Source organism: Phaethon aethereus (genome assembly GCF_964289735.1).
Source record: "Phaethon aethereus genome assembly, chromosome: 1".
Taxonomy (NCBI): Eukaryota; Metazoa; Chordata; class Aves; order Phaethontiformes; family Phaethontidae; genus Phaethon; species Phaethon aethereus.
In genome coordinates, this window is record NC_138575.1 from 126431493 (window position 1) to 126454558 (window position 23066).

Consider the following 23066-nt stretch of genomic DNA (forward strand, 5'->3'; position numbering starts at 1 on the left):
AGAAATCCAGGTGGTTCCTTTCCAGTTCTCTGCTTTCCTAAATAGGAACAGCTGCTTTTCATCTGCCTGCACTATCTCTTGGACAAGACGTTTATGCTTGTGTTCAGAAGCCTGAAAGATGCTGGTGCACAAAGGAGATTTCCTCTTGTAAGGAGCAATCTTTCCCAGCCACCCTTCCCTAACCCTGCCTCGTTCCAGGGACTGGCTGTAGCCAGTATAAGCTGTCTCCTAATAGCAAGCATTATGCTATAATGCTTTATTGTTTAATAGCATTAAGCTTTATCAGTGTGAATTGGCTCCCAAACGCATATGGCTGCCTAGACCCTTCAGCAGTCATTGTGAATAACAGGCATAAGGCAACAACAGGCATATAAGGGATAAAGGCAGTTAATTGAAGGGAAATCCCCTCACACAGACAAAGAAAACGGATTTCTGCTAAGTTGCCAGCATGCGGAGGGCAGTGCACACTTCCCTAAGGTAAAACTTGACTCTCTTACTCTACCACAGCGCCAAAATAATTCTCAAGAAGCAAAGGGATTTGTGTTAGTGTAGCTGAGATTAGAAGCTGGGCTGTCCTTCCCAGACTCCAAATGGAAAAAGAGATCCAGTCTTTAGACTTTGTATTGAATGACTCCCATGTGCTTGGGAGTTAGAAATTTTCCTTGTTAAAAATGAAGTGTACTCCTCGTGGGTCAGCTTCTGAGTTGCTGATGCTCTGCTTGTTGAGTGTGTCAGCTAGGCCCTCAGGTCCACAGAGAAAAACACCTATTCTGGAGCTGTTAAGAAAATGAAAATATGATCAGGAACTTGGTATGGTGCAGCTGGATGTTCTTCATGTAAATCAATCTTATGTTCTGTAGGTGCATGGGTTTTTTTCTCAATTACAGGAACTAAAGCAGAACTGGATGTCTACCCCTTAAAACTTATAACCCCTTAAAATTTGCAAGGCACTTGCTGCTGCTTCTAAAACAAATGGTGAGCTAAATCTCAGCTCAGCAGAAGTCAGTGAAGGCAGGTTTGTTGACCTCAGTGGAGTCAAGGAAATAGAGCTTCAAAGAGCTTACAGCACAAATTCTTGAAAGGAGCTGTTCTGGTTTTTTCCTACTAATTTTGGGTGCTCAGCTCAAGGTCATCCATATTCAGGTTTTATTTTTTGAGATAAAGTACTTTTAGAGGTATTTAGATATCACCTGGTATTCCTATCTATTTCAGCTGGAATGATGGGGTATATTTTTTCTAAAACTTCTGCTAGTAATTAGACACTCCATGAAGCACCTCACCAAAAGGGATGATTATTTTTAAAATTGTAGGTTAAAACAATTTGGTGAAGACCATAGGTCATGCCCATCGCTGAAACAAGAATAGAAAATACCTGGAGATTATTAGAAAAATGTGGTTGTCAAACTTTATCAGCCAAAAGAACAAGATTACGCTATTATGTCATTTAGATAGAGGAAGTCCAATTTGTACAGGTTTACCCAGGATGCTGCCCTGCAATAGTTTTGAACTCGTTTTCCCAGTTGGGTCTTCCATACAAGGTTTTCTGCTTAAGGCCCGTAATCACATCTTTCTCTTGTTCATGATGCACTACGAAATGAGTGGCCTGTGGGAAATGAAACACATAGCACAGCGAAAAGTCAGACTTAGGTATGGCAGCATTATGTCCTGTTAAAAAAAAGTCAATACACACTGAATTATTTCCAAACCGAGAATGTGGAATTTATGGTGTTCAGCAAGGAAAGCTAACATTGGTGTAAGTCCTGACTATCAGTGTCTATCTTACCCTTTTCCCCAGACTGGGCAATCTCAAGAGTTAAAGCAATGAAGCATTGAACACAGCAATTAGTTACGTTTCTTTTGGTATGAACTAGTTTAGTCTAAGTACTGTAAAATAAAGTTGTAAATTAAAACAAACCTTTCCCTTCAGGTACAATAATACAACTCCCTTGGCCTTAACGAAGTCCTGCCAGTTTGAACTCTGGAACATTTGATCCATATGAAGAGGTCTTGTCTGCCCTCCCTGTGTAACTTTCACTTAGACCAGCTAAGCTAAATAGAGCCAGGAAGAGGAGAAGATGGAATTAAGGGCATAAGTTCAAGCCTTTTGGAGTTCTGCAGCACTTTTATATATGCCAAAAAAGTTACAGGCAACTTTCTCCCCAAGCCAGAATTGTGTGACTTTTCTTCTTTCCTTCCCGTTTTTCCATTGCCTGTGTGATAACTTCCTACCTTACCCCTACCCCTCCGTGTCTGTTTAGCTGAGCTACAGCACTTCAGGCACATGGTGAATCTTGCAATGGTGAGATACAAGTAAAATAAAACATCACTGAAAGTAATAGAGTGAGCACCTTTCCTGACTCAATCAAATATTATCAAGTGGCTCATGGAAGAACTGCCCCTTTTATCCCTAAGGTGACCTACACGCATGGGATCAGATAGGGAACTCATGAGAGTCCTGAAACAAATGTGCTGCCATCACTCAAACCTTGTGCATTAGCTTCTTCAGTCCCAAATGCTGTTGGACATACTTGCATGGTCAGCTGAGGTTGCTGCTGTGAGGAAGGACTGCTTCCCAGAGTGCACAGCCAGAGTAAACCCAAAAGGAAGCCAGAGTGCTCGTTAGCAGCTGATCCTACGTAACTTCTGATGGATAATATCTGTCTTCATTTAGAACCTCTGAGAGCCAGGTGGAGGCCCGGGATAAGCACCATTTGAACACTTATCAAAACATAACATGCTGACATCAACCTCCGTGCACATGGAAGCGATATTTTCCACCATGTTGTTACCTGAGATTCATCCCAGCCTGTAAGGTAGATGTTATAGCTGAGAAACTCTGCATTATTCCTCTCCTGCATTTGAGCCTCCAGAGATTGCAAGAGGTCAGCAAACCATTCAAAGGCATGAGTGTCTCTGCAAAGCCAGTAAAAATAGATCTGGAAGAGACAAGAGTGAGCTGTCAGGAGACATAGGCATTTATGGTTTCTGTTTTTAACGTCTGCTGATAGAATGAGGATTGTAGAGTTCTTGTAAAACTTGCCCTGACCACTTCAGTAGATGGGTAGGCTGGTGTAGGAGCTATTCAGGAGTTTTGATGCTGGGAGGGTTGTGAAGCAGAATGAATGACTGCAAGAACGAGGAAATATCTTTTTATTTCTCTTCCACTAGCGGGTTACATTTTTAGTTCATGAAATTTCCCCACATATATCCTTGTGAAACAGTTTGTTAGGACATAAATTAATGATTTAGAGATAGACTGTATCTCCCTGTCTGCTGGCGGGCAAGGTAAATTAAAGCAGGTGACAAAACCAGTTCTGTTCTCTGAATATGACCATGACTACAGAGTGTGACCCCACATCTCTGCACAGGGAATTTCCAGGGGCGGGAGGTGAGAGGAGGATGGTAGCAGTGCTCTTCCACTGACATAAAGTTGTTCTCTTTGTGGTTGGGGAAGGAATGCAATATTTGCACAGGCTGTATTAGTACCGTGGACTTTGTGTTTCTCATGCAGATTGAACAGCATCTCCACTGCAAGTGGAAATCCCCAGGGCCACAGTCAGGATTTGCGTGTGTGTTTTCCTCGTAGGCTATTTCTCCTTTCATTATGTTTTTGCTTTTGACCCTTCTGCTTCCCTGCCTGCTAGTCTTGTGAGATAACTGCACTCTTCTCTTAGGACTTACGCATGTCTGGAGCCAGACCACCTTTGTTTTGATTTGGGCTGTTGGCCCTTGAACAATTACATTTGTTATGGGAAAGAGGACACACACCTTTTTGAGTTTTAGGTTGGTTGCATCATGGCAGTATTTATACCAGACAGACTTGAGTACAGATGCAAAGGGTGTGACCCCTATTCCAGCTCCAACAAGCATAACAGTTTCGTAACTGAATACATCCTCACTTGCTGTTCCAAAGGGGCCGTCCACAGCTATCCTGAAATTGAAAGTACACTTAATAAATCAATAGTGAATATTTACTAGCACCATTAAAAATAACAGTAAAAAGGTAAGGTATTTTTCTGCTACAATGCACATTTGGGTTGAATACTAGTCAGCAAAAGAGGAGGTGGGGTTGATAGGATGAAACTGGAAAGAGCCATCTAAGGTCCCACATCTATGATGGAAGCAGTTAAAGATTGCATCACAGGTGACACCAAACTGGTTGAGCAAAAATTAAACTGTCATAGGTGTTGGTTGACTTTATCATGGAAACTCTTTGTACATACTTGGGCAACTTCCATGCCTCCTGGAATTCTTGCTTATCACATCCACAGGCGTTGAACAAGCCCTCTGTCCAGTCCCCTACAATACGGACATGAATGCTGAAGTAATCCTCTTCTGGAGCAGAGGTTAGTGTAAATGGATGCCATTCCAGTTTAGATACTGCTGGACATTTGACAAAAATGTATTGCCCGACCTCCATCCTGAAGCCCTTCTTCATCATCTGGAGCTCAATTGTCTTGAAGGGATGAATGACAACCTACAATGAGAGGGACAAGGGGAGAAAAGGGAAAAGAAAAAGTCTGTTTTCACTGTTAATTGGATATATCTACATCACTAATGTCATCCTCTGCTATGTGAGCAAGGAAAACAAGTAAAACTTTGTTCCCAGCAGAACTGGGAGTGAGGAACAGCACCTGACAGCCAGATGAAAGACTGCAGAAGATGCTGAATTTTTGGTTGAAGTATTTTTTCACACCAGGCTTGCAGTTACTCCAAAAGGGACAGGTCAGACAGGCACATCTTGTAACACATCACCAGATCTATGTATGCACATTGTTAATTCCAGATGCACGTTCCACTTACACAGTGGCACAGAGCAAAGTGTTAATGAATTTGACTGTATATATAGGGGCAAAACCATAGGGCTATCATACAGATAGGGAATTGGGTAGATAGTACCACTGGAAACTGATGTTTTCGTATTAGAGCTGTGTGGGACCTATAATATGGGCATTTGCATTCTGCCTATCTTTAGCCAAGAAGAAATAGGAGCAATATTCTACAGGCAAGGCTAGCATTTCTGTCACTATGATTTTTTAATCCTGAAGTTGTCTGCCAAGGTTATTTTCAATTTTCAGAAGAGATTTGCAAGAAGGAGAATCAAGTCTCTATCTGTTAGTGTAGGTATTAATAGTAGTGCTTAGGATTGTGGAAGATATTTTCTGCCAACAGGGAATTAAGCAGACACCATAGACATATGGAGTAGAAATGGCTCAGAGGTATTTTGGTAAAATTACCAAAAAGCACACTAGTATATAGGAGCCTTCCAACATGTCAGCATCGTGCCAGGGCTCAGTAGACACACCTAATGTCATCCCCCAAATCCTGCTACAACCTTATGTCCACCAGATGCAGCACAGTGCCATGTGAGGAAATTACATTGGGAAAGGTAAGGGTAGTTTTTATATGTTTGAGGTTAGTGCCATGCTAATTTGGCTGCCAGACCCTCAGAACCAGCATTAATATCTCTATGGGGAATGGGAGCTCAACATTAGCTTTGGCTGCATAAAATAGGCACCCTCTAACTCTCCTTTTCAGGAGTCATTTGTTATGCTGAAAAATCAGAATTTCTAAATATCTGGGTAGTTTTGAAAGCAAAGATTTGGTATCTTAAATACTCTTAAGGCTGTGGAATTTCTACATGGTGGATTTTTTCACTCAGTGCAACAAAGACTAATTTCTCTTTCGTAAGCTTCAGTCCTGTGCCTCAACTAACTTCCTCCCCTTGCTCTCTTTTAGAGACAGGCTACATTTAGATGTTAGAGGTTGGCATTATTTTTGCATGATAGCAGCCAGAGCATTCTTGAGAGGCCTTTCACTGATAACGTCGTCTGTCATGTAGGAGCCATTGGCTTTGCTGCACCATTTGGAAAAATTGGTAATGTTTTGCCTGGTGTTAAGTGTAGCATCAACACATACCTTTGTGATAACAACCTTCTGCTGTGACCTCCAAAACCGCACCAACCTCTCACACAGGTACAAAAACATGGGACCTACTACCCATTTCCATGTCTGTAAGCAGAATAAAATGAGAAGTCAGATGATGAAGATGTCAACTTAGATTAAATTGAGCCCTGGAAATGCTACGAGCAGACATGAAATTCAAGTAATGTAGGTTCTTTATCAGCCAGACCAGGGAACCCTTAAGAGATATGACACCTTCAAAATTACTTCTGGTCAGAGAGGGAATTTCTTCCTCTGTTGAGAGTTGCAGCTGGCTTTTTAGTTGCTACTGCAGTTACAGCAAGGTATTTTCCTATGAGTGATTTTGTCTTTGTCTAAAAATTAAGGTAACTAAGTGAAATGTGGAGTAAAGCTCTGAAAGTATTATTGACTCAGGTCTGTATTACTGCAGGAAAAGATGTGGTTTCTGTTAACAGATCAGCCTGAAATGTGAAAGAACAACAGCCTGGTTAGTCAATAAAAGGTGAAGTTTCAATGTCACCTTTCCAGAGGCATTAATTTTCTGTTAATGATCACTAGTCTATTAATAATGTGAAACTATTTATTATGTAGATTATTGCACTTTCTAGAAATCCCCACAAGCCACTAAATACATTTTGGGTAAACAGTTCTTAGATATGATTTGCTCTTTTGCTTTGCCCGTTAATTGTGCTCATTTTACGGCACTCTGGAAATGGGCTGTCTGTCTGTCTGTAGTCTGTTTCTGCTTATAATCCATTGTGTTGAAATCTATTGCTTTATGTAAAGAAAGCTGCCATTGAAGAGTGCTGGGGGTTACGTAGCAGCTTTTCTACAGCAAGTGAAAAGTGTTTTTTTTATTTAACAAAAAGCGTAAACTGTAAACATTTTAAATTGGATTTACACTTAAGACAACTGTTCTTACCATAGGAGGATTCCCGGAAAACTGGGGGATTGGACAAGCTCCCTTTTTTCCCCAGTGAGTGAAGTTCTTGTAGCAAATCTCCGGATTATGTTCAGCCAGACTCTCAGCTGTCTGCCCCCGTACAATACGCCTGGAAAAAAATAAAAATCATTAAGGCAATGAAATGAAAGTGAAGGTATCTGTCCTTTATTGTTATTCTACTTATGTACTACTCTATTTATGTGGAGTTGTGGACTTCTGCAGTGCTATAGCTTTGGTACAGCTTTACTACTCTAATAAACCCACAAAATTGCTGTTAAAATGATAAAAATGGGGAGGCATGTTTGTAGGGGAAAATACTGACTACAAGATCAGGTGAGGAACTGAGATGTGTCCATTACCATTTCCAGGAAGGGGTCACAGTAGAAAAGCTTCATTGTTTTCAGAGTTATCCTACCTTTTTTTTCAATAAAAACAAAACCTGGAGTGGGCAAGGTAATAAATATCCTAGTGAGCAGTAGAGAAATTATTTCTATTTTTCATCTTAGGATTTGGAAAGCCCTTTCCAACATACATTCTTTCTTTGACCCTTCCTCACCCTTTAAAGCTGTGGAGTAGCTGTTTGGTTGGTGTGAATGAACACAGATGCTTCTGAGGCAAAGCAGCTATGCCAACTATACCAGTTTATGTCAGTTCATGATCTGGCCTCTATATTCATGCTTGGTTAGGGTTTGTTGTTGTTTGGTTTATTATAGAGAAGCCTGACTGCTCCAGTTCAGCTTTGTTTCCAGTGGCAGAGAGAGTGCTGAACGACAGTTTCAGGTTTGAGGGAGAAAAATATATTCTGACCTTGTTCAGTATTTCCTGCCTCTGACTGGAGTTCTGCAGGGGTGTGCAAGAGTCCCCAAAATGATGGGGGTATATATATCTATTTTTTTAAATACATGTATACACACATATATATAAAATGATGGTAATTAGTAGGGTGAGAGTCATAGTATAGAAATTCAGATTAAGATCTACTGAATTTCCCTAGAAACAGTCTGGTTCTGTTCATGCTGTTCAGTTTTATGCCTATATGATTCTGTCAATATCTTCTTCCCATGACTTTTCTTTCTGCTTTTCTAGCTCGGTTTCCATGAACTAGACTGTGTTTCTGATGTTTTGAGAAAACGTGGTATCTAAGTCATATGCATGACTAGCTTAAGTGACATATTTATAGAGTATTATTAGAAAGCTTGTGCACTGCCTTCAAAGTTGAAAGATTGCACTGCTCATAAATACTACTAATGAATCTCTTCCTCATTAAAAGTTTGATGAACATTCTGCCGGAAAAATAAAGGGAAGGAATGACACTGTCCCAGGAGCATCACGAGTTGCAGTTTGCAGGAACATCACCAGCTGCAGTTTACTTCCCCACTAGTGACAATGGGCTCAGCTGAGCCGCCCTCTTGGATGAGTTACGGGAACAGGAGGAGCCCGTTTCCTGCCACTCTTCACCCCATTGCTTAAGGGACCGTGGGCCTGAGGGTTTTTGCCTTGCCCTATGGTTTGACAATGCCAGTACCCTGTACAAGAGAAAGAAAAGACTTATTTTCCCTTATTACTGAGTGTAGATGCTCTTCCAGTACGGTAATTAAGCTTTCAGTAGTCTAGCTTTCTAATTCCTTCTTTTTTGGCTAAAGTTTTACTTTAGCTTCCAAGACAGGGTGGTCTGAATCTCTGCCCTCTCTCCTCTTTACATCTACTATGATGGAAAGTTTGGGACGCTTGTCTGTGACACATACCTGATGCACAAAAAAGCATCAGTGCTGCAAAAGTGCTGTAACAGCTTGTAACGGACAAGAATCTGCCCCTTTGATTCTGTTAATTATCTTTTCTGTATATACATATATTTATGTATGTGTGTCTATACAGGTATGTATGACACACATTCTTCTGTGTCCTGAGATGAACAGACGTCTATGCCTCTCTCTAACATGTTACTTTGAGGCTGTCAGATCATACTTATGCCATAACATCCATCTTTGTACACCTTAGATGCCTTCCTTGAGTGTAAAAAGCCTGCCCAATATTTTTTAGTGTGTTAGTACTTTCTCTGAACTCAAAATGTCCTTCTTGCCTTTCAGGCCAAATAAGTGAGGTCACTGAGTTCACAGCCAGGAAGCATCCTTCCCTCTATACCTAATAATATTCCTGTGTTTATCTCCTTCCAAAGGATAGCTGAACTTCTCTGACAACCACGTTCAATCCCTCTGCTGCCCAAACTCTTGTCTTTTCAGTACAGTGCAGTTAAAATGGTGGAAGTATACTGAACATCCAAGTAAATAAAAAGTCAATTTTTATGAAATATATGCGCCTCACTGACCTCTAGAAAGCACAATGCTTGCTTTCTGATAGCATTGTGTAGTAACTACTGGCAAGTCTGGACATTTTGTCAGTAACTGTACAATATTTGGTGTAGGAAACATGAACCACTTGTTCTTTTCCTTCAACAGGTTTTGCTCAAAACTTCTCCTTCATGTTTTGAAAGTTGGAATGGACAAATGCTGATGGTGATTCTCATCTGCCTTCTATTTTTGTTCTTCCTGTTGTACTTTCATTTCTGTCTTTTTCCTGGCACTACTGGACTGAGAGGAAGTGATTTTTGAATAGTCATTTTTTGCTGGGTATTTTTAAAGCACACTTTCTAGTGCACCTAGAATTTCCTTGAAAATGGACAATCTAGTATAATTATGAACTATGAAATGTGTTCATTTTTCTAAGTGCTAAAATTATGTTTGTATAGTGCTAAAATTGTTTCATTGGGCTTTTCAGCTATTTCAGAAGAAGGTATGGAATGAGCCAACAGTGGAAAAAGATATGTGGCATTTGGAAGTTATAAAAACTTACTGTTGCCTATATTTGGGCTGCAGCAGCTAAAAATCTATTCTGAAATGATGCTGATCTGATATTAAAAGTTCATAAATGAAAGTTAAAGCTGTGTTATTATAGTTTTCATTTACCCAACAAAATCCTAGACTTTATAACAGTTTTATGCTGAGGTCTCCTTACATGCATGTGTGTGATGCAATTCCTTTTAGGAGAGAAAGGTAAATAACAATTACAAAGAGGAACCTTGGAAAAGAGTTTTCCAATTTAAATATCAGAAGTTGAGTATCAGTGAGCTTAAGTATGCCAGAGTCTCATAAAGCCTCACGCATGTGAATAGCTTGTTGCATGTATCAGTGAGAGCCTCTTGGCCCTCAGAGCCTGTTTTGGCTCATCAGTACCATCAAAAATAACTGCTGCTTAGTGACTTAAGTCCCTATACTTATGTGAGTAGAGGGCTTTACATTAAGATACAGTAGTTATCACATATTGTGTGATAAGTGCAGATACTCACCCAGCGCCATGGATGACAAGGCCAATAAAGAAGATGACAAAGAGATGGTGGGTGTACCAAAATACTTCGAAATATGACCTTCGGATGGTTTTGGTGGATGATGTGATGATTAGTATGAGGGCCAGTGTGATGATAACGCCAGTGAGACCAGCCAAGTACGTGAAAGCCACATATAGGCCCCCCACAGGATTCTGTGAAATAATTGCACATATTGGTCTGAGGAAGGGGTTGCATCAAAGCAGAGCCAGCCGAACCATCAGCCTGTCTCACTTGCCAAATCCTTTACTTTATTGTAAGGCTTTAAGTTATCCTTTGTGAATCTGTATGCCAACAATGCCAAAATCCCACTCCATTTTTGTTGCACTGCAGATTTACCTATACTAAAGTAAGTGGAAGTAGAGAGAAAGGATTTCCCACCAATTCACACACTGAACATTGTTTCTTACTCTGGCACTGCTCAGCAGTACAGGCTTGGGGAAGGTGAACATGTTTGTACAGCTCTGTTGTTAAAAGCTGGAGTCCTACATCCATATTTAGGGAGCTAAATGAAGCTAAATGAAAGCTCTTCTTTTCTGTGGCATTGTGCAGATGTGGGTCTTGTAACTTATACAGAAATTGGATGCTTGGTGCTTCTGAGAAATGGAGAAGTTCCCTTTTCTTTTTTAACCAGAGCTTAAGCAGCCCAAGTTCAAAACTTTTGACTTGATTTTTGTGTACCTTTCTGTGTGCCATGTCTACCTTAGTCACACGACTGCTTTACAGGGTATTTGTTTTTACATAATGTTCTAAAAGTACTTCTAAATCCTCGGGTGAAAAACTTTGAAGTGCTACCAAAATTCAGCAACAATATTACTGACAAATATAGAAGAATAAATTATTCAAGGTTTTGCTGAAAGATGGCCCAAACACAGATTGTGCACCTCAGAAATAGGCACTCTGCTCAAGTAGTCATATGATCATCTAAACACATGTAAAAATGACTCTTCACAGCCTGATGTCACTTACCCCAATAGTTTTTCTAAAAAAGTTGATATAGCTTTCATTTGGATTATCACCAAGGCTAGAAAGCACAGCTGCCAGAGTCCCTTTCTCTTCAACACGGGCTTGCACACTCCACTCTACGTTGAATAAGTGTGCGATAGTGTGAATTGCTAGGAGTGACAGGAAAGAAAAATGAAAGTTAAGCACAAGTACTCAGTGGTTTTGGGTAACATCTGGAAGTTTGTAACATTTTTCCACTGCAGTTTAAGACCTTTGCCACTCTCACCCTCTTCAACGCAATTTCAGATCATTGACGTGTTTTACTGTTAAAGCTATACTGTCTGAAGTTTACATCTTTTTGGGTGGGGGAAGGAAAGAAGTAAAGGAAAGTTTCCAGCACATCTTTGTTCAACAAAGGCTTTCAACAGTTCCAGTAGTAGAACCCTAATACATGGGAAACTGAAGCACGGGATGGCTTAAATTATTTGACAGGATCATCCAGGATTTCTGTAGAAGAGCCAAGAAGTAAATCTGGATTTCTTTGGTGTCACATTTGCTAGTGCTGCTTTGTTCTGCTGTATTGCTAATAATCATCACTAATAATGTTCTTGCTGAGCTGGACATGTCCATACACCTAGTACAGCTGAGGTGTTTCATATTACTTCCACTACACATCATTGCAGAGGTAAACCATGCAACGCTTTTCAAAGTGTTTCCCCATTTGTATCACCAGATACTTATTCACCTTCCAAACAGGGCCTGATGGGTACAGATCTAACAACCCCAAAAAATCCATCTCCGCTGCAGACCTCCCCTGTGGCTTTATATTAACTGCATCACCCTGCTCCTTTTCCATGAAGTGGTGGTCAGATTTCAGCCACGGTTCAGAAAGGGAACCTGCTCAGCTCAAGTAATCTACTGATACGAAGACTGTTCTAGCTTGTTTACAAGCTCAAGAAGTGGCCCAGTGTGAACCTCATGAAGTACAACAAGGCCAAGTGCAGGGTCCTGCACCGGGGTTGGGGCAACCCCCGGTATCAATACAGGCTGGGGGATGAAGGGATGGAGACCAGCCCTGCTGAGAAGGACTTGGGGTTTCTGGTGGGTGAAAAGCTGGACATGAGCCGGCAATGTGCACTCGCAGCCCAGAAGGCCAACTGTATCCTGGGCTGCATCCAAAGCAGCGTGTCCAGTACGTCAAGGGAGGTGATTCTGCCCCTCTACTCCGCTCTGGTGAGACCCCACCTGGCGTCCTGCATCCAACTCTGGAGCCCTCAGCACAGGTAAGACATGGACCTGTTGGAGCACGTCCAGAGGAGGGCCACAAAAATGATCAGAGAGATGGAACACCTCTCCTCTGAGGACAGGCTGAAAGAGTTGGGGTTGTTCAGCCTGGAGAAGAGAAGGCTCCAGGGAGACCTTATGGCAGCCTTCCAGTACTTAAAGGGGGCTCATAAGAAAGACGGGGACAGACTTTTTAGCAGGGCCTGTTGTGATAGGAGAAGGGGTCATGGTTTTAAACTAAAAGAGGGGAGATTTTGCCTAGATCTAAGGAAGAAATTTTTCACAACAAGGGTGGTGAAAGCCTGGCATAGGTTGCCCAGAGGGGTTGTAGATGCCCCATCCCTGGCAACATTCCAGGTCAGGTTGGACGGGGCTCTGAGCAACCTGATCTGGTTGAAGATGTCCCTGTTCATTGCAGGGGTGTTGGACTAGATGGCCTTTAAAGGTCCCTTCCAACCCAAACTATTCTATGATTCTATGATTCTATATATGATATGTAAGGTACTTGCACTGAGAAGTGACAAATTTGATGAAAATAAAACTTAGTTTAGGAAATGAGAGATAAAATATGAAAACTTTTCCATGGTCTGTCCAAGCTTTTTATACCCTTTTCTTTCATAATTGCTAGTATTTGTTTCAGACATGACAGCTAAGGGATAAGTCTAAACAAGAATTAAAGCCAGGGTGTCTGGTTCTCAGGGCATTGCTAAACACCCTTTATTAGCCAGTGTCATAAAGGGTGCCAACAGTTCAAGAAAAAAGTATTCTTTCATATTTATCTTTTGTTCTCTGCCAGTTGCAGAATATTTGGAAAGTTATTTAAGCCTTAGCACACACTGACTCCTTTAGTTTAATGAAATCAGGTCTCTGCCAATATCCTTAAGAACTTGAATCCCACCTGGATTCTGTGTAAAATGCACAAGAAATCAGTAACAAAGAAACACTTGAGTACCAACCAGTATGAAGGGCGATCATCCATGCCACCATTTTGTGAAAGGTGAGGTTCCTGTCCAGCTGTCGTCTGATACGGGTAGAGCAGCACTTTGGATTTGGAGAAAAAAAAGTATTTGAAGAATATTTGTGATGTCTATGCATACTTAAATGCAGTGATAAAAACAGAGGCCCTGAGCACAACCATTGGTGGCATTGCTAGTAAAAATCTAGAATCCCTAAATATAGACAAAAATATTTCCCCCCATACTTCAGAATACAGGAATAACAGATTATGTTTTAACATGTCCCATTGAAACGAAGTATTTGATAATGAGAAAATGTCATCCAGTGTGACAAAAGTATATATCTTATCTATGTTAAATTACATGTTATAAACAGAAGAAGGGATCACAGTCTGCCAAGGCAGGGTCACTGCCTTGGTAGTGTCTCAAGCTGCCACATAGCATCAGGATCCTGTTGTGGCTGACACTGTAGAAATGGACTGTAAAGTTTGGGTATAACTGTCCCAGGGACCTCCCACCCCAAATTTGCTAGTCACTTATGGTCAGTAATATGAAGCGATTCCTTCCCCAAAATACGGGGTGTACTTGCCAGGCATTCACTTACAACTTGTTGCTGGAGTTACCCAAAAGAGAAACAGAAAGAAAAAAATCTCTGCTGATAGAAACTGAAGAAGTTTGCTCTTAAGAAAAACAGAATGATATTTTCATTAAGAATGATGACAGGTTCCTAACAGGCCCCATCTAAATTGTGCTGTAGTCAATGGCAGTTTTCCTATAACTTCAAGTTCCTGTAAAGCTAGCATTTGCTCTCTCTACACAGCAGAAAGCATAGTTATCCTGTATTGTATCTTTATATGGCTTTGGCTGACTGGCAAGGGAAGAAAACACTATGCAAACTAACACAAACATTTCCTCACAAGAAACATGTAAATGTTTCACACAACAAATTATGAGAGACCAAAATATTCTCCCAAGTGTTTACCGGGCATTAACTTGGTAGTTGGCAAGGTAAGGTAACGTATCTTCCCAGCTAGTGGGGTGGAGCTGATCATCCCAACCATCCAGGAGTGAAACAGAAGAAGGGATGATGAAACACGAAAACAATTTAATTTCTGATTTGTTCTTTACTTAGTGGAGATATACCAGCAGTGGCCTTACTCTTCCACACCAGTCCATTTCTAAATATCCCATGAGTATTAACTGTACAAAGAAACAGATGAGCAGGAAACATTCTCTCCTTTGGTTATTCTCCAGCTGTGACATTGATGAAAGGGCAAACTCTAACCCTCTGGGGCTATTGCAATGACTTCAGTAGACTCTAACAGCCGGGAGAAATTTGGCCTTCTCTGTGTCATGTATCTTGAGACACAATTAAAAAGATTGTAGAATAAAGGGTGGCATAGTGAGGCAGTGCCAACACTGCTTGACTGCCTTGCAAAAACCACTTGATCTTTCTGTTTAAGAAGCAGAAGGGCCAGGCAATGGCAAAGTGCTGTAGCTAGGCTCAGTAGTGAGGCTCATTAACAACAGCGATGAATACAGCAATAAAGGGCATGCAAAGACAACACAGCTGCTTTTTCAATTAATAACAAATAACTTCGTAGCGTATGATTTCTGGGTGGCAGGGTGTAAAGGACAAGAGTTTCCCTCACATTCCCATTGAACAGTGGCTTTGAACAATTCTCCCCTCTCCTTAACCCCAATGACGTTGCTGTTGGAAAGGTCACTGCCCTTTCAATAAGTTATTTGACATTTTAAAATCCTGATTTTTCATAAGAGATCCTCACAGGTGTTACTTGCAGAGCATAGCTAATTGGAGACAACAGCAGAACAAGCATAAGCAGCCGTACCCCCGCACTAAGGCCGTCCGGGTGCTGACACTACCACTGGCACACTGGGCTGGGCGTGTTTTGCTTAAGATATAAAATTACCTCCTTCCTGAGGTATAGCTTTATTGCAAAAAGCAACTGAAGTTAAACGAACACCAACTGTCTAACAGTCCTATTTTATGCCCCTCGCTCCCCTCCTTGCTCATCCTCGGAGCCCTTGTCTTCCTGACACAGCCTAGCACCGGCAGCAAGATAGCGAGCTGCGGGCAGGCGAGCTGTAGCTCTCTGCATGGTTCTCCCTTGTGAACTGGGAGTAGCCTGAGTGACTCTACCACAGTGTCCAAGGCAGGAGGACTTACTCAGTAGCTTGAATACTGAGATAAGAGGGACAGCTTCGTCGAGATCCTGGTTAGAAAAGTTAAGCTATAGATGTTAGGAGATGAGCAATTCAGGACGAGTAGCACAAAGTCCTGGCTGGAGTACAATGCTCAACCCCTGGAATCAGTTTTTAGCCTTCCAGTAACATCGCCAAAAGTGTCTTCAGCTCCTTCATTGCTTTGACCTCAGAAGACCTCTGCCCAATCTGCTTTCAGCTTGACCCCCGTGGAATCTATGTCAGACCTCATGAAGGCCTTGTATAACCAAGAGCTCATATCAGTATTTTCCATTTGCATTCATCCCAATAGCAGCATTAATTCGTACTAAATTTATGTTCATTATTGAATTCTGCAGCCTGGGCAGTCAGCTTTAACTTTTGGCAGATACTAGCTGATCTTTCTCAGGGCAGGGGAAGAACAACATTAACCCTACAGTTTTACTTACTATTCTTTTTCCTTTTACATACCTGGGGGGTATGGCTGTCTGCTTTTGTAGCATCCCAGAATCTGAAGGGGTACAGCACAGGACTGAAAGCCTGGTCTGTGTCATTCCAACTTTATATTTCTAATGCTTATACCTTAAATGGGCAATTTAGGAGCTTAATGTAGCAGACACATCTCGTTTGTGTGTGACAATCAGCCACATTGATTGTCAGAATATTTTTACTAGATGGATGTGCAGCCTGGGTTGTCTCTGATTATTTTCGTATTACTTTGTATCCCACTCTTTTTCCCCATGAAGGACTCTTGAAACACTGGATCTATTTTATTGTTTCCTCTTTTGCTCTGCTCTTTCAGCCCCCACAGGCTGTCTTATTTGTGTGGAAGAATTTATACTAGATTTACAGATGAAAACCAACTTCTGTGAACGAGTGTTATTGACCATGTGTATCTTAAGGAGCCTAAAAAGAAAGGAGGAGTCATTTTATATTTGGAAGGACAGTTCACAAGCTTGAGGAGAATATTGCTTTTTCACTGCACCATGGCATACGTTGTCTGCATTATTTCTGCTGTAACAGCCAGAGGTCTAGACTTCAGCAGTGTGATACAGTCAGTGCTATCATAGGAAGCCTCCCCAGCTGCCACCTAGAATCGATTGTCCTTTTCTCAGTGGTGGTTCCTCAGTGCTGTACGTAACATTTGCATTTGGGATCTAGAAATGGTCAAAAGGCCTGCGAACTATTTCATCCTGAGATGGAAATGCAACTTGGACAAGAAAGAATGCAATTTATGAACCAGCTGAAAAAAGTCCCATTCTGAAAGCCTGTGAAAGACTATAATTTACTTTAAGAACTGAACATGGAAAGACAGAAGACATGGGCTAATATCTCCTGCTATAAATGGGTGTTGTATCAATGACAAACAAGGGAAATGTGTGTAAGCACCACCTACAGCTGCTGCCAGCCGGAAGAGGGACTTTTCATCCAGGGCATCGTGATGTCCAGGAGGCAAGAAAAAAGGGAAGACTCAAAGGAGGCTTATTCAGGGCTAAACCTCTCAGCAGAGCTCTAGATACACCATTGGCGTATTGACCTCAGTCTTGCTCATAGCAAAACTCCAAGCTTATCTACTTCTTAAAAGAGAACATCCCCAAAGTACAGTATATTTGGGGAACTTGGACAAAGTTGCTTGGTATATCTGCAAGGCTGCTTGGGTTATTGTCTTTCATAAATTTTGAAATTCTTTCCTCATCTTACCGCACTTGATCCTCTGAGGAAGGAGAGCAAGTTTCGACATACTGGCAGAAGAATCAGCATACAGTTGAAATTCAGACAAGCTGCAGGGGCCCTTGCCAGAGCCAAAGCATGCTATAATTGGAGAGATGCCATTATTAAATGAATTACCTATGACATTATCCAGGACAAAAATAGGCACAGATTTACTTTATGTATTATATCACAACTTTTCATGAGTGTGAGATCTAGAGTTAATTAACAATGTTCACATTTTAGAGTAGTTGTGCTCTGGCCAAGTCAGAGGCACGTATGCAGACAGAACACATTCCTCCAGATAGACACCTTCTATTGCCAGTTTTGAATAATAAGGTTGCACAAAACTTCCTGGCAATCAGGCAGATGTCTGGCAATCAATGGCCCAGCACAGATGCAAGTCTAAGCCGTTTAGTAGTTTACTGCCCCTAAGCTATAAAGTCTCACTGCTGTGGTTTGAGTTGGCCAGAAGGTTATGGTAGACAGGACAGCTTATGAGGGAAGTGGTTTTATGTTCTCTATTGTCAGTAAAGGCAGTCTAGGGAAATTAGTTGCCTCATCTTTTAGGAATATGTTCCCTTAACGTTGCTCTTCACATCCTGAAGGATTTCAGATTTTGACAAAGACTGTTTGAAAGGAGGGAATAATGACCGTATTAATCCATATACACTGAAGGGAAGGCAAAGATAATGTTTGCTCTCCTTGCATTGATTGGGACCCTTTCAGGTTTCAAATCACAGTAACTGACTTGAGGTTACACTGAGATCTAGTTATCCAAGCACAGGTCTCTGTGATTTCAAAGGCAACTGCACCATGATTCCAAAGGACAGAATTTCATCCATAGATCTGAAGCCATATGCAGAATGGGATTTCATGCTTTGCTGAAGTAACCATGGCTTTTACAAAGTACCATGTTCTGTAATTTGAAGCTTAGACTGATTCTTATATCTGTGATCAGGCTTTTAAAATATGTGAACAAATAAATTTTCTCTGTCAGTTGGTCATGACCCATGGTAGCTTTGGAAGGTTTGTGGTAGGACACATAACGCTGCATTAACCAGTTGGGTTATATTGAATAGCCCAGGGTCCAGGATCACTTCACTACTTGTCTATTCACATGTCTGATGAATATATGAATGATGATTGCTTTTCAAAGCTAATAGATTTGTAAACTATTCATGCTATGAAAAAGAATTGCATGGGGAAATGATTGCGCAACACTTCAATGGCAATATTTTATTCATCTTTTGCTTAAGCCACAATGCACATTCATTTTAATTACCAGGAGCATAAAAGTTACCTGAAAACATCTTTAGAATGGGATCTCTCTGTTTTGCTTACCAGCTTTCTATTCAGAAGCACTGGACATTTGCCTGCATTCAGTTATCTATTTGCAGGTGACTTTTAACCCTGACATGAACCTGCTGCTCCAGCCACTTGATCCTTTTTCAGTCAAATAAAACTAGGGGGGAAATGCTATATGCTCAGTCTATGCCAAGATAATACTTGTTTTGTACTTACGCCAAGGAGTACTCTGGTATAGAAGAATTTTGGTGGAATATCGTATGCAAGATAGTACCACCAAAAGAGGAAGACATTTAACCCCAGCCACACAAGCTGAAAGAGAAATGAACAAGAAACTTTACAGTTTGTTGTGAGAGATTGTATATCTGAATTTACACAGTTCAGATAACGGTCAGTTAGTTCATTGTGCTCCTGTTTGCACAGAGGCATACTGCAGGGTATGAAGGGTTCAGCACGGGCAATAGAAATTTTTCTGGTGGAAATGGGCTCTGATGTGTGCACACAGGAGTACAGGAGTGGCAGTAAACCAAAATGCAGCAATGGGTAGCTGAAACTTTTGCAAAGCTCAAAGGGTTTAGATGTGTAGATGTGGCACATGTGGGACATGGTTTAGTGGTGGACTTGGCAGTGTTAGGTTTATGGTTAGACTCGATGATCTTAAAGGCCTTTTCCAACCTAAATGATTCTATGATTCTATTAGGACTGTCATATTACAGGTGTTTATCTAAGTCCGTGAGTCTAGCTGAATCTCCAAACATCATCAAAGATTAGGGCCTCTTCCAAATGGTGGTTCCTCAGACGTATTAACCTATGTAAGAGGAAGACTTAGAAGCCATGCCAAAGGACAAGGAAGCTTGAGCTCTAAATATAGATGGCCTAAAGTACACCTAAGACCTAATGTTTTCTATTGAGCAGGAGACTCTGAAGGTCTGAAATCAGCCAGCAGGAAATATTCAACACAGGCACTTTGGTAGTCTTTAGACTATCCAAAACTGAGTGTCGTAGTACGTGTACTGCAGCATTCTCTCACACATGCATAACCTACTGTGCAGGTTGCTTTAGGGAGAGAGAAGTTACTAGCCCTCAAAGCAATCTAAGGCAGCTACAAGCCTGTCCGGCCACAGAGATCATAGTGAATCTGGCCATTTGCCCTTCTGGAGCTGGCTGGCTGATTTCACATCCCACAGTGAAACAAATCTGTATCAGTGCACCCTCAGTCTAAGTAGATTTACTAGGTGGTGCATGAAAACAGAGGAAAGTCTGAGAACTGGGAGAAAACCCAGTCTCTGGTTAAGCATGCCAGAAACCGTGACATTACAGTCCCTCACCCTTCCTAACCCATATGTTTTGCTAGTTCTTTGGCCCAGCTGACACTGTAAGAAACTTGGGATTAGTTTAGATCTTGAAAATGTCTTACCCTTGTGGCATAAATACAAGGAAATTAAGGGATTTCCATCATGGTAAGACAGTATATAGGAAATCCCCAAAACCTTATTAAAAAACTATGGTCATCTCAGGATTAAATGCTTAGGATACATATTTAAAGTGAGAGTGTGCCACTCCCATGTACAGTAGCCTGACAGCATGCCCAGAAGACCGAGAATTTTAGCATGATTCTTGATGGTCTTTCACAGTTCTTCTTGGTGTTGACCCATATGGAACATGGACCTTTTGAAAAACACTGTGACACCCTCCAGCAGCCTGGGTTGAGTTGCAGATTTAGCAGCCATCCATGCTCTTTAGCTGGGGCCAGTGAAGGCAGCATTGGCTGTGGCCAAGACTGCCATGTTTCTGTTTTGTTGGCGTAAAACAACAGAAATTGTGTCTGTCCTGTTTCTGTCAAGCACTGGATAACCCTGCACTTAGTCCCTGTGCAGTAAAGCTGTAGAGGACGATGCAGAACACTTTGGTAAGGCTTCAAGTGAACTGTCCTTTTAGCTGGTTTCTTTATCAGTGACTTTTTTAGTTTCCTTCCCTATTAGCTGACCTTGTTATAGCTTTGAGACTCTAGAAACGAATCCCTGATTTGAACAAAATAAGGGCCTCTTACTTAATTCTTTCTATATTTCAGTACTGGTGGAAAAAATATGCCAGAATTCACCTCTTGGCAGTTTCAACTTCCTCAATTCACTGAAGGTGAGAGCAAACACAGTTGCTCCTTTTCAAAGCACTAAAGTGCCACGATTATGTTCCTAAACTAGAGCTACACATCTACAATGTAAAGGTAAGTATTGATTTTTCATAGCAGCAGAAATACTTTTCTCAATAAAGATGTTCACATTTCAGTCACCACAAATACAGAAGTTCAATCTCTTCTTTTTCTTCCTGTCACTACTTATATATACTAACCATGTTTGACAACAATCCCTTAACTAGTATTACATTCTGGTGCTGTATATGTTTGTATTTATATATATCTATATAAAATTGTATATCTATAGCTCTTGTATCACCCTGTGAAGTGAAAAAAGAAAACACTGAAATACTAATGTCTGCCTAAGTTTTCTCCAAGGAGGACTGCCCTGCCTTACTCTTTATCACTTTTAAATGTGACTACGATTTTCAGTACTTTTAAATCTTGCTCAGAATGAATTTAACCTACTTCCACAGCTATTCTATGCAAGTTGTCTACCAACTCAGTTCAAATACTAGTTGTCTGAATGAAGGATTCATGAATCTCTGCTCTAAATTCTGGAATCTGACTCTAAATACAAATTTTATACCATCAAGACACTGTGCTTTCACTTACACCTACTTTTGTTCATAAAAATGCAAGAAAGGCTTGTGGCTATAATTGCTCTCTCTGTTGAAGTGCGCATGGTTAAGTGAGATGTAATGTTATTTGTTTTCTTTAAGTCACTGTTGCATCCAAAATACCCAGATACTTAAATATTTCTAACAAAGCAAACAAAAGTTAACACACAATCATTTCTCAGTTGACAATAAAGGCTTACAGCAATCGGGATACCAGTCAGAGCTCCTTAAAAATCATTCTCTTGAAGCATTTCACTGCACTTGCTGCCCTAGTTTCTGAATAACCAGATGCATCTTTCACTGGCACAGTGAGATCTGCTCAGTACAGCTTTCTGTAGAGCTTCTTACTAGACACAAATCACAATAAAAATTGTACTTACAACAACAAAGATGGACAGACCTTCATTCTCCACCCAGTTACCCATGATTGCCTGAGACGAGTGTGCACAACGGCCCCGTTCTTTCTGGGACAGCCTCTATGTCTCCTCTTCTCTCATAAGGAAGTGAGAGCAGAAACTTGCAGCAACATGTTTCCTTTCTCATTCATTTAGGAAATAAGTTAACCATTGAATCATGTCCATAGTTCTGTTTTGAGCATGTTTCTACCATCTTTACATATAACTGTTCATAATTCAAATGTATATAAACTGTTGAAACAGGCTATTTTTTTCATTGTGATACAGAGGATAAAATAACCAACATAACTGGTCAGGATTTCTGCTAAAAAAATGCCACTTTATGTAATTTTCAATGCTGAAATGCAATACAGAATGCACAGAAGAGTTATCTCTTCCCAGCCTTTTCCCTTTTTATCACCTCAGGTCTGAGTTGCCGTTCCTGCTGATCCTCTTTTTGATAAATAATCACTAGAATTAATTCTCTTCCAGTAATTCAATGTCCACAGAAGTTTCCAAATCTAATCTAACACTCGTCTTGTCTGGAGGACATGCAAGCCTTGCTAATTCCTCTCTGTTCAGGCCAAATCTGAGGACATGTGTCACTGAATAGGCTATTTTTCATGTTTTGCACTCTCACAGAGTCCCCAGCCCCAGGAACGATGTCACTGGATAAGAAAAAAATCAAAGTAAGCATTTTGCTTTTGTAGAGAGAAAAATATGGGAAATTGCCCAAAGGTATTTTAGACCTTACAGGCCAGAGGATATTTATTCCAAGTGTATTTGTTTAAAAAAAAAATAAAAATTAAGGGAGTTTAATGATTTCTGAATGTTTTGTCTCTGTGGTATCACAATTCACAAACCTGCAATAAAGAGTGCAAAATGGTAGCTTTTGGTAAGTCTACCTGACTTTGGACTCACTTAGAAATAAGCTTCCTTAGGGCCTGATTCTGGCAGTGGCGAGACATTTGGTCACCACGTAAAAATGAGGATGAGGGGAGCCAGAGCGAATACCTGTGTTCTGGCCAGCAGCTCTCTTCCTGCTGCTGCTTCCAACATACGACCACCTTCATTAAATTTCTCCTGGAACATGGCCTCCACAAGGTGTCACAACTGGGCCTTGAACAAAGATCCGCTGCAGAAACGAACTCATACATTTTGACATTTTTCTAAAACAAACAGACAAACACAGCTATCGTCTGAATGGTACAGGTGACTTCTGCATTGTTATTCCTCCTTGAGACGTACAGAAGTCACAGCTCAAG

The 23066-nt window shown here is 40.9% G+C and overlaps 1 protein-coding gene across 1 annotated transcript; it reads right to left on the reverse strand.

Annotated features, from left to right (window-relative positions):
• Positions 1–603: 603 nt before the first annotated feature.
• Positions 604–21831, reverse strand: CYBB (cytochrome b-245 beta chain; the record flags this gene model as incomplete). Its single annotated transcript, XM_082000096.1, has 13 exons — positions 604–776; positions 1479–1603; positions 2790–2936; positions 3769–3931; positions 4224–4477; positions 5920–6012; positions 6848–6977; positions 10212–10402; positions 11217–11362; positions 13433–13517; positions 17336–17446; positions 18869–18964; positions 21787–21831. The coding sequence occupies 13 exons, from the start codon at positions 21829–21831 to the stop codon at positions 650–652; spliced, it is 1713 nt and encodes a 570-aa protein (XP_081856222.1). The 3' UTR covers positions 604–649.
• Positions 21832–23066: the final 1235 nt, after the last annotated feature.